Source organism: Schistocerca gregaria, chromosome 2 (genome assembly GCF_023897955.1).
Source record: "Schistocerca gregaria isolate iqSchGreg1 chromosome 2, iqSchGreg1.2, whole genome shotgun sequence".
NCBI classification, from domain to species: domain Eukaryota; kingdom Metazoa; phylum Arthropoda; class Insecta; order Orthoptera; family Acrididae; genus Schistocerca; species Schistocerca gregaria.
In genome coordinates, this window is record NC_064921.1 from 1,051,226,842 (window position 1) to 1,051,243,199 (window position 16,358).

At 36.8% G+C, this 16,358-nt stretch overlaps 1 protein-coding gene across 1 annotated transcript in view; it reads right to left on the bottom strand.

Annotated features, from left to right (window-relative positions):
* Window positions 1-3,265: 3,265 nt before the first annotated feature.
* The window catches only part of LOC126335577 (ATP-binding cassette sub-family C member 4-like), a 295,393-nt gene continuing 282,300 nt past the window's right edge, over window positions 3,266-16,358 (bottom strand). The window contains exons 24-25 of the mRNA XM_049999008.1: window positions 9,014-9,124; window positions 3,266-4,287 (exon numbers count right to left, since the gene is read on the bottom strand). Of these exons, the coding sequence (XP_049854965.1) occupies window positions 4,225-4,287; window positions 9,014-9,124 (174 nt within the window). The 3' untranslated portion in view covers window positions 3,266-4,224. The remainder of the gene's footprint in view (window positions 4,288-9,013; window positions 9,125-16,358) is intronic.

Sequence of the window (16,358 nt, forward strand, 5' to 3'; positions counted from 1 at the left end):
AGACCAAACCTCATTCATTTATGTATTGTGGCCTGCCTTGTTTACAACAGTGTAAGGATACATATTACAGTCTAACAAAAGCTGACACCAGTAACATTACATTTTGTCTGCAAGTCATTTAGAAGGCATCTTTGAGGTGGTGTGTTCAGGAAAATTGGCTCTCATCTGAAACCTCAATTAAATGAACATTCTACCACCAGAACTTTGATCTAAACATAGGCAATTACATACAGCACACTGCATGCATCCCTAAAACTATGAATGTTTTTTGCTTCCTAACTAAAACTGACAATTTTATTTAAATTTATTTGCATGCAGTTTGTTTAAATTCATAAATTATGACAGTAAAGAATTGTGTTTCGTTTAAAAATGAAAATTTTGTGACAAACAGCCAGTCCAGATCACAATAATTATTTATTAATTAATTCTGGTAATCTATTTCAATCCAAGCAACAATCCTCAGACCAGGAGCTCCTTGATGGCTTGTGCGCTAGGTCACGGAGCTGCCCTGCATATAAAAAGTACCAGTCAGCTCTTATTTTTTGGTTTTTGTTTTAAGTTGATGGTTTACCATGGGATCAATTAAATTATTCATCAACAAACTTCAGTAAATATTTTATACTGGCAACAGCAAAATTAATATTATTGTAATTGGGAATCTAGAATTATTGTTTAACTGGGTAATTTTCCATTCTCACACCTCCCACCGCCACCGCCCAAACATTAGTCCTTTCCACTCACAAATGCTACAGTTAGTCAGGTTGCTTGAATTTACCCGATTATAAGATGAAGTTTTCTCCCAAATTTGTCATTCAAAAAATACGGGATCGCAGATTTAACTACTGCTGCTGAAGTTAACTTTTTGCAACATTTAATAGGTTAATGTAGGAGTCATCTTACATTTACAGATCAAGCTTTGGCTATTGAGGCTGTGCACAAATTTATTTTGAAGAGTACCGAAGCATTGAGTTTAGTAAACAATACTTTCATTTGAATAATCTTGCGATTTCCCTGATACGCTGAAGTGCCCAATATAATATCAACCTTGTTCGATTAGTTACGTGACATCTGGCTCGCAGCATTAGTGCAACGGATGGATATGTGAGAAACTATGAACTAGGTACTACAACAGTCTAATGCTCTGCTTAAAAAAATGAACAATTTGTTAAAACACAGGAGGATACAACATTAAATCCTACCAACTCACAAACTTTCATTGTATTTGAACAGGTACGGATACTGTACCATGTACTGCTGCTTTCTAAGTATAGGCAACATTCAAAGTTGAAAATCTTGTCCTTCAAACCCCATTACATTATTCTGGACCCAAGTTAGTATTTTATTTGGTTATGAGAAACTAAGGTTTTTCAAAGCGAGTTTCAAATGAAAATTCAGTAGCTGTTCACGTATTAGAATACAGGGGGAAAACATTACTAGGTTTTAATCACCTATAGAACAAGGTGGTAACATTCAGGTGACACAAGAAGGAAAATTAATCGAGAATTAAATGTGTAGCAAGTGAAATAAATTATACTGAACTGACTTATTACAAGAATGCATTATAGCGGAAATATCTGTTGTGGAGATAGTACCAACAGATGGCATTAGATAGCAAGGCAAGCACAGCATTGAGAATTGGACTGTCAGGATTGTGATCTTTTATTTGCATATTAGTTGCAACTACATACGGCCTGCACCCTGGAAGATATAGGTGTCCACGTTTCACTGTAGCTCAAGCACAACACTACAGAAGGCCTGGAGTGGGAACAGTGACTTCAACTTGGCTGAGAACTGCAATGAGTGTAGGGAGGCGAGTGGGCAGCAAACTTCATCTTGCTTCAAACGACGGGAAACTATACTGGATACTTCGATTTTTTTATGAACATATACCGTGTTTAAACTGCAGTTTGCCTGAATCCATTTGTACTCTGCATCATATGGACTTTAAAATCGGCCAAATACTCAAGAATAGCATACATTTCTGCAGGAGGTTCTGAAAGCCTTGACCAGGGTTCATTGCGCACTTGGGCATTTTGTGCAGCAATGTTGTAGACACTCATTGTGAGGTGTGATGAAAATGAAAGGAGGTATGTCAGTAGCTGCTTCTACACAGCCAAGCGGATGGTATGTGTTGTTATAAAAGACATTGTTAACATTCGCCCATTAGTACAGAAGCAAACACTGCAATGCCCCTCCCAAAAAAATTAAAAAAAATTGTAACATACTCTGAAGAAAGAGCAAATATTTGTGACAACGAAGATACAAGTTTCACAGCTCCCCTATTAGGCTGATGATGGTGGTGACGACGACGATGACAATGATTAAGAAATGTGGTACCACAGATGACAGATTGAACAAAGGAGGCAATTTAAAAGTTAATGTAAACAATTTCTTCTTGTTTATTTTATTTCACCTTTTACCATCAAAACATAGACAACCAATAAGTGGCCCAAATTTAGAATCTGTGTTATGGTAAGGTTTTAGGCAGCTCATAAGTCAGTCAAAGTTTTTAATTTTGATTAGACAGAATATATCAAAAAATAAATTTGTCTGAAGGAGCCTCCTAAAGGAGGGTTGTCTTATGCTCTGGTACATACGATACTTCCAGCTTTGTTGTCAATTACAGTCCCCATCTTAGTTTCAACGTACCTCCATTGTCTTATGTTATTAGTAAATAATTTGGGGGCAAGGTTACAAGCTGTCAAACAGCTGGGGCACTGAATTTTCAAAAAGCACATAAACATAACTCATATATTGTTTCCTTTTGGTACGAGTTCCTTTTTGAGTTTGAGTACACTTACATACATATAGCTTATTCCACTGTACAAATGTGAGCTTCCTTGCATGTGCACACAGTTTTCAGATCCACTTGTATGCTTGTTGACAACGGAACAGCTTTACTGTTTGGTGAGTTGTTCCCTTTACTCCTAAATTATTTACTTTCAACCAGAAGTTTCAAATTCATTGTTAAGAGTACCTTAGAATCTGAATTTCAGCTGCTAGTCTCTTGTTCCTTCAAAAGTGACCTACCAAGTCTTTTCCTAAAGTTTGTTTATATCTTTTCCTTTCATCTGGTACAAAAATTAACAAGAGGTAATTTTTATTTGTATCATTCCTAGTTTCCCAACTGGTATGTTTGTGACAAATGTACTTTTCTTTCTGTAGACAGTTGTACCTTCAATTAAAAACTGAACTTTTAATCTCATTTCTCAGCGTGAGCGCGCGTGCGTGCGTGCAAGGGATCAAGACAAAGAAGAAATGATGATTAATATGACAAAAATTTATTTGCAAATTTAGTTTCACTCTCTGCATCCATACAAAGTATTCCTCTTTAGACACTGTCCACACATTTAGAGGCTATCAGTCCTAGCTACGAAAAATCTTAATTATGGTTTGTAATTACTATTCTTTAACAAGACAGCTGAATAATATCTGTTCTGTATTAGGAACTGCAAAGATTTATCACATAAATCATAAAGCTAATGAAACAGAACAGTATAATTTTAACAGGAACAAATTTCCAATGAATCAATAAGAGAATAAAGCACATAAATAATGTATCACAAAACAGCATGTGCAACAATAAACTATCTACAAAGCTAGATATTACACATTTTATATCTTAGTAGCAAAATTATATCTTATATATGAAACACAATCCACATACATAATCAAACCACTTTAAATATTAAAAATTCTTCCATAAATAGCTTTTTATAAAACTATATAGAAAACTTCACAGTCTTAAAATAGCCATTTGATATGATCCATGTGTTGTACCACCACATACTAGCTCAAAGAAGCAGTTTTGCACAATCATCTCATGGTTCCTAATACTTCACACATGTGTAAAATTACTGATAAACACTTCACATACTTTACTTCTTCGAAACTGATTCACTAGTTTTTAAAATTTTTGTTTTAGCGAATGAACTGTAATGTACACATTATGGAAATGAGCACTGGATGGCAAAAATTTTTCTTAGTGTTGATTATAGGACTTCTGAATACAATTCAGAAATACAAGTTATTTCTACTGAAGCCCAAATGGTACACTGATATGCCACTAATTAACACAACAACTGTTGACATAACACAACATGTTTATAATCCTCAGTTTATGAAACACCAGTAAAGATGTTTAAACCTGAGTATTTTTTAGTATGAAACATTATCTGATGTCATTTCTTTTCTGTCATTGACAACAGTTAATTGCTCATCAGTTTAGTCTGGTGATTCACTTATATCACCGGCAGATGTAGTTTTAAGATTGCGTCTTCTGTACGACTGTAACAAAGTGAAGGCATATGTTAATTAACTAACAATAAATAAAAAATGCTATGATGACAACAAGAGAAAATAAATTCATAAGCAAACTCCCAAGTTTAAATACACATGAACCATTTACCAATATAACAAATACAACTGAAGGAAATTAGGATGTCAGTAATAAAATACAACAGCTGTGAATGAGTTTAACTTCAAGTCTCTCAAATCCCCAGCACTTCAAAAAGTTTGGAAATGAGACAAGGGAAAATAGTCTTTCTTGTCAGAATTTAGTTAGTTAAATGTTCCACAGTTCATTTTTTAACACAGTTTAAAGATAAGCTATGAGTCTGTTGAAAGGATCTTTAATACCGAACATTGGAAAATCCAGGATGGAATGTAACAATATTATGAAAAGATAAGTGGCTACTCACGATACAGCAGAGATGCTGAGTCACATATAGGCACAATAAAGATACTGTCACAAAAACAAAGAGTGTATGAATAACTTTTTGTATTCATTACAGCAGATAAAAAATTCAAGACAGTGCCTGAATCTGTCATTGACCTGCATAGCTAAAGCCCGAGAGACATTGGCACCGTTTTGAGAGGATTAAGATTATGACAAAACAAATTGTTCACAAGAGCACAATCACCTTCCTCACAATTGTCAGAATTACTCTAACACACTACCACCTTACACTTCCTTACAGGTCCAATGAAATCACAGGAATCATCCTCAGAACATAAAAACTTTGGTTCACACAGACATCCAGCTCTATTCTTACTAGGAACACCCAAATCATCATCATCAAAAACCTCAAAGTATTTCAGATTCCTCATTGTCTCCTGTTTAAGAGTCATCTCTAAAAGCAGGAGGAACGTTAAGATGAAAATAGTAACTATTTGAAATATCAACTACAATCAAAATGCTAAATAAGCAAAAGTACATAAAGCCAATCAAATTTGCTACACTGACTGCTGGTATAAACACCTAAATAAGTGGAATAGTTAAAATATATCACAGCAAGTGGCATCTACAAAGAGTGCATAGAAAACCTGAGTTCTCAAGATCAGTCCATAACAGACAGTGCACACAACACTATCAAACATAAGATCTGCCTGGAATGAGCTAATATGTTGTTTCTTTACACTAATTTCTAACAAAATCAGCGTGAGATAAAATATATTGTCAAGGAAAATACCCATGGTCCACTTTCAAACTTAATCAAGAAGCAGAAGAGGAATTAAGATGTAGGCAGTGGCAGCTCTGAAAGTAACTGCCGAGACAGTTATGTGGAGTGATGCAGGAAAAGACTGAGAATGTAATATTATTTGAACAAGAGTTTAAATTTGTGTTTTTTTTTTTTTTTTTTTTCCCCGTAAAATAAGTATCATGCTTTAACACTTTACCATCAAACATTGTACTTTATCTCATTTAATGTACTTTTAAGTTATGTAAGTCATACCTACTCTGAATAAGGGCTTGTGTGTGCCTGTGCGTAGGTGTGCATTCTGTTTTTTAGCAAGCAAAGAATATGCAACTGCATATAGCTTGCTGGTGTACAGTTTCTTAAAAATCTGTCATTTTATTGGAAGACATATGGTAATTACACTTTATTATTTCTGATCACTCTTAACAACTAGTCTCATTTCGAAATGATGATGTCATCATACATTATTTTATTATGATGATATTAAATTTGTCTGAAGATGACGACTGGAAGGTGACCTCAGAATCACAACAGTGAAAGTATATCTTAAAACTTCTAACTCAAGATAATTGACAATAAACAACTATCTTTTTAGGCATCACTTAAATTTTAATTATTTTATCTTCATGGGTCTGCATACTATTTTTGAGTCCAATGACATTTGTGGTTTTTATTTAGGATATCACTCTATCACCTGATAAACAAAGACAGTCTCTAATATCCCCATAAATTCTTGTGCAGTATATAGTACTAAACCGCCTCTGTACCTAAGAGTATGACTGACTGGGAAGTACAGGGGCAAAATGGTGCATGAGGCTGACCTATGGGTCAATACTTGAGTATCTAGATAAATGATACTAATTACTCTGTCAGTTTATTTCTGTTCTATCATGAGCTTTAATCATGTTCACAAGGAATTCATCAGTCTACTAGATTTAGAATTTTATTTTAATACTTTGGCTACTGTTTGCACTTACAGCCAGACCAGACTGATAGCATTATTGAAACCAACAATTTGAGAATCATCATTCCATATATCTTTGCTTTCTTTACAGATGAAAAAGCCAAAGTGAAAATTCTATCCATTTGCTGGATTCATAGACACACTTTTTGCTCTTAACACTAATGTACAAGCACTTCCTGTTTGCCATCTGTAGCTAGTCCATTCTCTTCACTTTGATCTGCCTGCACTATTGCACAGCTAGTTAGTTTCATGTTCCAGGGATCATTTGTACAATTAATAAAATATAAAGTTATTAACTCCAACCAATCATCCTTTAGAAATTACAAAAAATGTTCTACGAAATATCAGGAGAGAGCAAAGAGGAACTTTTTCAGCTTGTTTTAAAAAGTAACTTTGCTGTCTGTCAGATGATTTATATCATTGGGTAGATGATGAAAAATGTTGGTGGCGGTGTCAACCCCCCCCCCCCCCTCCACCCTTTTTATGCTGAAGACAACCTTAATGTGGAATAATGAATGTACTTTACTCCTGGTATTTTAATTGTGTACGTCATTGTTCTTGAGGTACAATCGAAAGAAAATCAGCCCTCAGTCACTAATTTTAAACAAATTAACCTGGTTTCGAGACTGCTAGGAGTGTCTTCCTCATAATTTAAACAAAGAATGGTCTATAATCTACAACATGGTCACAGAATTATGACTAATCACGGATGATAGAGTAGAAGTACAGAAACGCCGTGAAAGACTGGCAGTACTTAATGTCATTTATAAAATAATAAATATCCCAAAAGGGCATTAGTCACAAAGATATTTAAAATAAAGAAAACTGTGATGGCGAGCCACTAAGGACTGCTTGTGACTTGCGTGGTGCAGGTTGCGAAACGGACCATGCAAGTAACTAGTGGCCCTTAGTGGCTCGCCATCACAGTTTTCTTTATTTTAAATATCTTTGTGACTAATGCCCTTTTGGGATATTTATTATTTTATAAATGACACTAAGTACTGCCAGTCTTTCACGGCGTTTCTGTACTTATACTCTTTCGTACATGTTTAGTCATAATTCTGTGACCATGTTATAGAATATAGACCATTCTTTGTTTTAAATTCTGAGGAAGACACTCCTAGCAGTGTCGAAACCAGGTTAATTTGTTTAAAATTAGTGACCGAGGGCTGATTTTCTTTCAATTTTAACTATTCACAGTCTCTGAACGTGCAGCCATGTACAAGATTTTGTTCTCAAGGTAGTTCTCGCATAATTTTTATTTCTGACAGTCGTTTTTCCAACATGCTTTTGTGTTTTCTTTTATCATTCTGCTACCCAAAATTCCTCTATTCTTACCATTCTCTCTTTTAGACTAAGTACTGCATTGTACACTGCAGTTTCTCTGGTCAACAATCTGTGTCTGCATTTCCCATTATTCAGTTAAGAAAGCTATCAAGTTATAAAGTTCTTGTATTATATGATGACAAATTCCACGCATTCTTGTAAGTCATTCAGGAAATATATATTTTCTTAATGGCATGTTGCTTGTGTTGCACATACTTTCATCATAGACTATGTTTCCATTGCACTTACTGGCAGCTTTATCATTCTACTACCAAAAAACTGGATCTCTGTGCAAGCATTTATGCCTTTGTGGAGTGTATCTGCAAATGAACAGTCTGGTCTTCATGTAGGTGTGAAGTTAGGGATACAACGTAACTCAGTTATCCTACCTCAAAATAATCATTTCCAGACCACCACCACCACCACCACCACCACCACCACCACCACCACCTCCTCCTCCTCCTCCTCCTTTCATGTCAGGACGTTTAAAGTGTCAGCTCAGTAAAATAGGGTGCTTTCATTTCTTCAGAGTTGCCAATCAAAATTACTTCTATTCTGGGACTCTTATTACAGTGTAGGCTCCAAAGAAGCCAATACACACAATCAATAGCCCTGGGTAATAAGAATAATACAGCTGGTAACTGAATTTGAAATTACCTTAGTTTCTCATTGAAATATAACACTATGGATCAGAATAACAAACAAATGAAATAAAAGGACAGACAAGGAACATTGTCAGTGCATACTACACGGTGAGAAATAGTCCTGGGTACCGCAGTTCATTAAATGTGTGATACAACTGAAATTATTTGATATACTGTGTTTCTTAGTTTGTGTGTCTCTCTTAGTACTCTAACCCTCACATTTTATTTCCACTAAACAAACCTTTACTGTTAATATGCTTTGATCATAATAATTTCAGAGTTTATTTTCCACTAATGGTGGGTAGATTTCATTATCTACCTCCGTTCATAGTTTCGAAGCTTGTCCTTCATAATAAAAAATAGCTGAACCAATATTCTACCAATTCCAAGCAAAAGCAGTCTGGAAAGCAACAAGGCTAACCAGTGTTCATATTTCATTTTTCCTTCAACAAGTTTGGGAGAGAGGGCCAAGTCCCTCACAGCCAATGACGAAACATGAAATTATTTTATTGTTGTTGTTCATTGTTTTCCCCATTTAAGTAATTTAAAACCAATTAACAGCTGCAGCTGATGACAAAACTGCCTTACCAATTACTTACCGATTCTGCAACTTCTGTTAATTGTGCAGCCATCGCAGCACCAGTCTTTTGTACCATTTTAGTGAAGTATCCCTCAGAATCTTGAAGCAACTCATGTGGATGCGCAAATTCCTAGAACAGTTATTTAAGTTCAAGTTCCCAATTCTTGATATCATTAAAAAAAATTAAAATCTAACACTTGTATGTATATTATGTAAACAGATAACCAAAAGATAGGAGTAACAAATGTTTCATTATAGCGTGGCACCATGTTTGAGTGTGGGCCGCCTCCACTATTATCTGGATTTGAAACCTCTCAACACACCGTACACAAAGTGAAGAAGGATACTGCCTCTAGAGAAAGTTTCCAGTAACTATTTTTTAACTTTCCAATGGTAGGTTCTGTGAATCTGGAAAAGTAGAATTCACACTACTACAAGTAACTGTGTTCCATCACTGCTACCTCACTATTCGAATATTCCTATCTGCACTGATAAGTGAACAACCTCTTAACTTTGTGACATGTTTGAATTTGCAACGAAGATTTTTCTACTTTACTATGATGATTATCTTTGAACATGGGTTCATCTCTTTTGACTAAATAAGGAACTGTTTGTCTGCTTCATTTATTCTTGAAGCACTCTTAGTAGCAATTTTGTGTGGCTGGAATAGAACTGATGATTAGAAAACTAAAGTGAAATGTGTATGTAACATTAAAACTTTTAATTAAAGTCACAGAAATGGGCCTTACATACTAAGAAGATAACTGTAATGAAGTTGTGACTAAGGAATTATAGTGAAATCACAATTTTGTGTTTTTTTTCTGTTCCTAGCACAGTTCACACATTTTCACTGTCAGCTGTCATGTGGTGCTCATTATAATTATCGAGAGAGGGATTGGGGGAAGGGAAAAAACGCAGCTCAAATAGTTTGAAAGACAATGTAAATTGCAAGTGTCCCCAAATATCTAATGGAAATTTTCAAGTTCCCCATTTCTGGAAGATTTGTGAAACATCTTTTGACATGTGTACAAATCAAAGTTCAATGGTTTCCAGTAATGGATATTTTCCTCTTTGTGTAGCACTTGCCATCACTGTATAACCACCTTGCAGTTTTGGATCCAGAGTGAGGTCAGTTCACAGTTCTTCCATCACATACTTTGCCACATACTTTGCCAGTAAAAACATGGAAGAGGGTGTTTCTGGTTTTCATGTTGTGTATTGTCTTGGGACAAAATAATCTCAATATTGTATCATTGCAATTTGAAGAAACTCCGACAGATATACTGGACTAATCATCTCTGAGCCACAACCTGAACTACATCAAAAATCTTTATAGGTAACCGAAACTAGCGTCAGCTGTGTGCCAGAGAAATATATCTCAGAACCTGGTGACAACAGCTCAACATGCTCTAGAATATAAGAATATAATATTTGTCCCCACTACATGAAACTTATTGGAAATGCAGCCTGACATTTCCACTATAAAACAATTTTTTTTAAAACTTTAGCTTTGCTTCATGAAAGTTTGAGAACCTGTATTTAATGCAGCAAATGAAGTGTTAGTGAAGTACCCTAGAAGGTCAGTTTGTTCACTCGCATAAGCAGTTCGTGTGGGTCAGCTCAGTGATGATGACTGGCCTAATCTTTAACAGTGGAGGGGGTGGTAGATTAGAAACAATAATGGTGGTACAGTGGGAAACGGGCTAACAAAGTGGGCATCAAACTGCCAATACTTATTGTTAATTATTAACTGAAGCCAGTAACTATTGAAGATACAGATCTCAGCACAAGTATCTGTTAATTTACCACAGAACAGTAATACATAAATTTTAGTACCTGACTTAAGGAAAACAACAGACATTAGTAATGTGATATGATCACTCCTGAACATATGAAGATGGACTACTATCATTCAAAACTTAAATATCTACAAGGTTAAGGAAGTTGACAGTCACTGCTCAGACATAATTCTCTTAACATGTTTGTGTCAGGTTCAGCTTCGTAAGATGACAGTAATAAGGCTAAGCGTGCTAATCAACAATTAAAAACAAAGATTCCAAGACTTACTAAGCGGGAAAGCGCCGGCAGACAGGCACAATGAACAAAACACACAAACACACACACAGAATTACTAGCTTTCGCAACCGATGGTTGCCTCTTCAGGAAGGAGAGGGAAAGACGAAAGGATGTGGGTTTTAAGGGAGAGGGTAAGGAGTCATTCCAATCCCGGGAGCGGAAATACTTCCCTTAGGGGAAAAAAAGGACAGGTGAACACACACACACACACACACACACACACACACACACACACACACACACACACACACACACACACACACACACACACCCATCCGTACATACACAGACACAAGAAGACATATATATGACTGCTTGTGTCTGTGTATGTACGGATGGATGCGTGCGCGTGTGTGTACACCTGTCCTTTTTTTCCCCCTAAGGGAAGTCTTTCCGCTCCCGGGATTGGAATGACTCCTTGCCCTCTCCCTTAAAACCCACATCCTTTCGTCTTTCCCTCTCCTTCCTGAAGAGGCAACCATCGGTTGCGAAAGCTAGTAAGTGTGTGTGTGTGTGTGTGTGTGTGTGTGTGTGTGTGTGTGTGTGTTTTGTTCATTGTGCCTGTCTGCCGGCGCTTTCCCGCATACAATGACAATGTATTACATGTGAAATGTTAATGCCAGTGACTGAACTTGGTTGAATAAATAAAATTTTCTACAGTCAGTTTACGTCAGTTGTATGGTGTCTGTAGCATAATCCATCCATTTCTGTATTTTCATAAATAGCCAGACTGGCAAGAGCAACAGAGTTGAAGCTGGCCAGCACGTGACAGGGAACTGCTTGTAGCAGGGGCTAAGTGAGCACCCCTCGTACCGCTGGCTCACTTGACAGTTCCCACACTGCAGTAAGGCTGTTATTCCAACAGCAGTTTGAACTAGAAACCTCAAAGATTAAATACTTCTACTTTAATAGTAACAAGACATGCCCATACAGAGTAACCTTTGTTATCTAGCCCACATAACCCAGATTCATTTTTCATTTGCTTTTGTTTTTTCTTTAATGTGAAAATGTGCAGTACACAAGTAAGTACTGTATATGTCCAATTATGTTAGCACTGCAGGTAGTCTAGACAATACCAGTCCCATGCTTCGAGCTGCTGTTACTGTGGTCTGTGTGGATCTGTTTCTTACATGGTTAAGAAGCTGCTGCTGTTCTTTTACTCCCACGTTCCAAGTGTGTGTGCAAGTGAAATGGCTTCAAAGTTAAAGAAAGCGGTTGGTTCGATGGAGTGAAGTTCTTCCCTCTTAATGTAACGGCTCTTCTACACTATTGTTCACGTTGTACTGGAGAACATTAAACATGTATACAGAAGACAGTTACTGGGTGAATTGAGGAAGAGGGAGAAGGTGCTGTGATTTCTATATAGAAATCATTAAATATTGAATATTCAATATGTGATTTTTATGGTTGCATCTTCTTTGGATCAAGTTATCAGATTATCAATTCTGAAGTCACAGAAAACACAGTTTCGCCTACTGCTTGTGAATCCACCACTGAAGTTTGTGAAGCTGTAAACACTTCTGAATTCCTTTAAATGTTCACAAACCCTAGTTGTTTGGATGTAAATGATAGAGACAGAAGTGGAGAAATTGGCACAGGTTGGAAGATATTCATTTGTCTTCAAGTGCTGCGAATGTTAAGCTGCCCCTAGGGGCTGTCATGGAATTGCTCAACACACTTTTTTTTCCGATGAAGTACTGAACAGAATACACCATATTTAAATGTATGAATCTTGTGATTCAATTATTTAATTGGATAGATAAAAAAAATCTACTCACCAAGTGGCAGAAGAACACACACAAAAGACGCTTGTGATTGGCACTGACACACACATTCACTCACTCTCACTTACAAGCTATGAAATGACCATACGGTCTTCCATTTTGGAACTTGCATTTGTGAGGATGACTGTTCGAACCTGTGTCCAGCTATCGCAATTTAGGTTTTCCATGATTGTCCTAACTTGCTTCGGGCAAATGCCAGGACGATTCCTTTTGAAAGGGCACAGCTGATTTCCTTCCCTATCCATCCCTAATCCGATGGGACAGTGGCCTCACTATTTGGTACCAACCAACCAACCCCTTTGTTGTAACAGTTTATTCATGTTTATTTGTTGTTCTCATTTCTGTGAGAGGTCTATGTGGCATGTCGCCTGCTCTCACTATTCATCATTTGTTTAAGATAGTAATCCTTATCACATGACATATTCTATAATCAATGTGTAGTATGGCAATTGCCAAGACTATAGGAGGACAACAGACTGCATGGAACGGTCATAAATTTGTGGGGGGAAAAAAAAGGTGGGGTATGAGGTGGTTTGAACACTGATCACCCAAGTCACAGTCCAATATCGCGACCACACAACCACGATGATTAAACTCTCACAGTTCACTTGATGTTGTTGTTCTTGATCTTGGACTCTTCACTGTTTTGGTTTTGATGCAACATGCTGTTCAGAAGAGGTCCCTGACCCCCCTCGTACTCTTATACGGATTTACTGCCCAGGGTTAACAAAAATAGTCTTCTGTTCTTACATATTAATATACAGTCTTTAAGAAAGAAGTTGGAAGAATTGCAGTACTGGTTAGAAACTTCCAACTGTGGTATACTTAGTGTAAATGAGCACTGGCTATATTCAACAGAAATTGACCTCAACATTCCATTTGGTTACTCCTTAGATAGTAGTTACTGCAGATCAACAATTGGACATGGGGGTGTTTCAATATACAGGGTGATTCAAAAAGAATACCACAACTTTAGGAATTTAAAACTCTGCAATGACAAAAGGCAGAGCTAAGCACTATCTGTTGGCGAATTAAGGGAGCTATAAAGTTTCATTTAGTTGTACATTTGTTCGCTTGAGGTGCTGCTGACTAGGCGTCAGCGACAGTTGATGCAAAGATGGCGACCGCTCAACAGAAAGCTTTTTGTGTTATTCAGTATGGCAGAAGTGAATCGACGACAGTTGTTCAGCGTGCATTTCGAACGAAGTATGGTGTTAAACCTCCTGATAGGTGGTGTATTAAACGTTGGTATAAACAGTTTACAGAGAATGGGTGTTTGTGCAAAGGGAAAAGTTCTGGACTGCCGAGAACGAGTGATGAAAATGTAGCACGCATCCAGCAAGCATTTGTTCGCAGCCCAGGAAAATCGACTCGCAGAGCTAGCAGAGAGCTGTAAATTCCACAATCAACTGTATGGAGAGTCCTACAAGAAAGGTTAGTTATGAAACCTTATCGGTTGAAATTGGTTCAAGCACTGTCTGCAGCTGATAAGATTAAAAGAATCAATTTCTGTGATTTTATCCTTGCTCAAATGGAAACAGATGAATCTTTCGTTTTAAAGATTGTGTTTAGTGATGAAGCAACTTTCCACACTAACCGTCACAATGTCTGTATATGGGGCACTGCGAATCTGCGGGAAACAACTCAGTATGAAAGTGACTCGTCTAAGGTGAACCTTTTCTGTGCTATTTCAGCCAATAAAGTCTTTGGTCCCTTTTTCTTCGAAGGTGCTACTGTAACTGGACTACAGTATCTGGAGATGTTAGATAATTGGCTGTTCTCTCGGCTCGAACAAGAAGCACAACAATTCATATTTCAGCAGGATGGAGCGCCACCACATTGGCACTTACCTGTCCGTAACTACCTGAACGTCAACTACCCGAGGCGATGGATCGGCCGCCAGGCAGTCCGTCACAGAGCACTTCTTCACTGGCCTCTAAGAAGCCCTGATCTTACCCCCTGCGATTTTTTCTTATGGGGGTATGTTAAGGATATGGTGTTTCGGCCACCTCTCCCAGCCACCGTTGATTTGAAACGAGAAATAACAGCAGCTATCCAAACTGTTACGCCTGATATGCTACAGAGAGTGTGGAAAGAGTTGGAGTATCAGGTTGATATTGCTCGAGTGTCTGGAGGGGGTCATATTGAACATCCCTGAACTTGTTTTTGAGTGAAAAAAACCTTTTTAAATACTCTTTGTAATGATGTATAACAGAAGGTTATATTATGTTTCTTTCATTAAACACACATTTTTAAAGTTGTGGTATATTTTTTGAATCACCCTGTATATTAAGAATGGACTAAATCTGCAATACTTCACTATTGATGTCACAGACCTGTATATAGACACCATCTTTGAGGCTGCAGTTGTACATATACCTGAACATAATATTATTGTTGCATCTGTATATCGCACACCATCTTCTAGTGAATATGAATTGATGGTAAATTGAAAAAAACTGTTAGTCTTACTAACTAAGCCTAAATATAAATACCAAAGAATCTTAATTTTTGGTGATATTAATATGGATATCAGGGTACAGAGTCATATCATACTGGAATTCTTGGATACCCTGAGCTTTTGATTGCTATTGTCTAAATGATAAGCCTACAAGATATAATGCCGCCTGCTTAGACAATATAATAAGTAATATCCATGAAAATAATGTTGAAATTGGAGTAGTCAAGTTAGGCCTAGCTGACCATGATGGCCTATGCATCACAGTTCCAGTCAGCATTCCAGATGAACAACACAAAACTGTTAGACCTATGAATGAATGCAACGTAAGAGAGTTTAGAACTAGATTAAGGTCAGTTAACTGTAATGACATCTTATACAAAGATGTGTGTGTGAATAACACAAGAAAATTATTTATCGAGGAAATTGCAAGAATATTTGATGAGTGTTGTCGCAGATTAGTAAAAAGACAAAATAATAACCAATCTCATAAAACACAGAGACTAAATAATTGGTTTACACCATACCTCAACAGCATCAGGATTATGCTTCTTATGTTTAAGGACAAATCTCATAACAGCAACGAGTACAAAGAGATGTACATTAGAATAAGAAAAATTTATAGATCTGAAATAAGTTTGGCAAAACATAGGGCGAATGATAACTATATTCTTAAATCCAGAAACAGCTGTAAAGCTGCCTGGGAAGTAATTAAAAGTGTAATAAATAGACCAACAGCACAACTAGCTATACCCATAGCCCCAGATATTTTAAACTCACACTTTGTTAACTTCAGTTTACAACAAGATTTGTCTCCCCTCAATGCCATGCTTGATGCTAAAACTCTTCTTGGTTCAAATAAGAATATAGTCCATAAATTCTGCTGGGCAACAGTCACTGAAAATGATGTTAGCAAAGCAATAGGCAAACTAAGTAGTTCCAGAGCAGAGGACTTCTACGGTCTATCAAACTTTGTCATAAAGAAGATATCAAGTGATGATCTGCCCCCTCTAACCACTCTCATTAACCATATACTACAGCAAGGG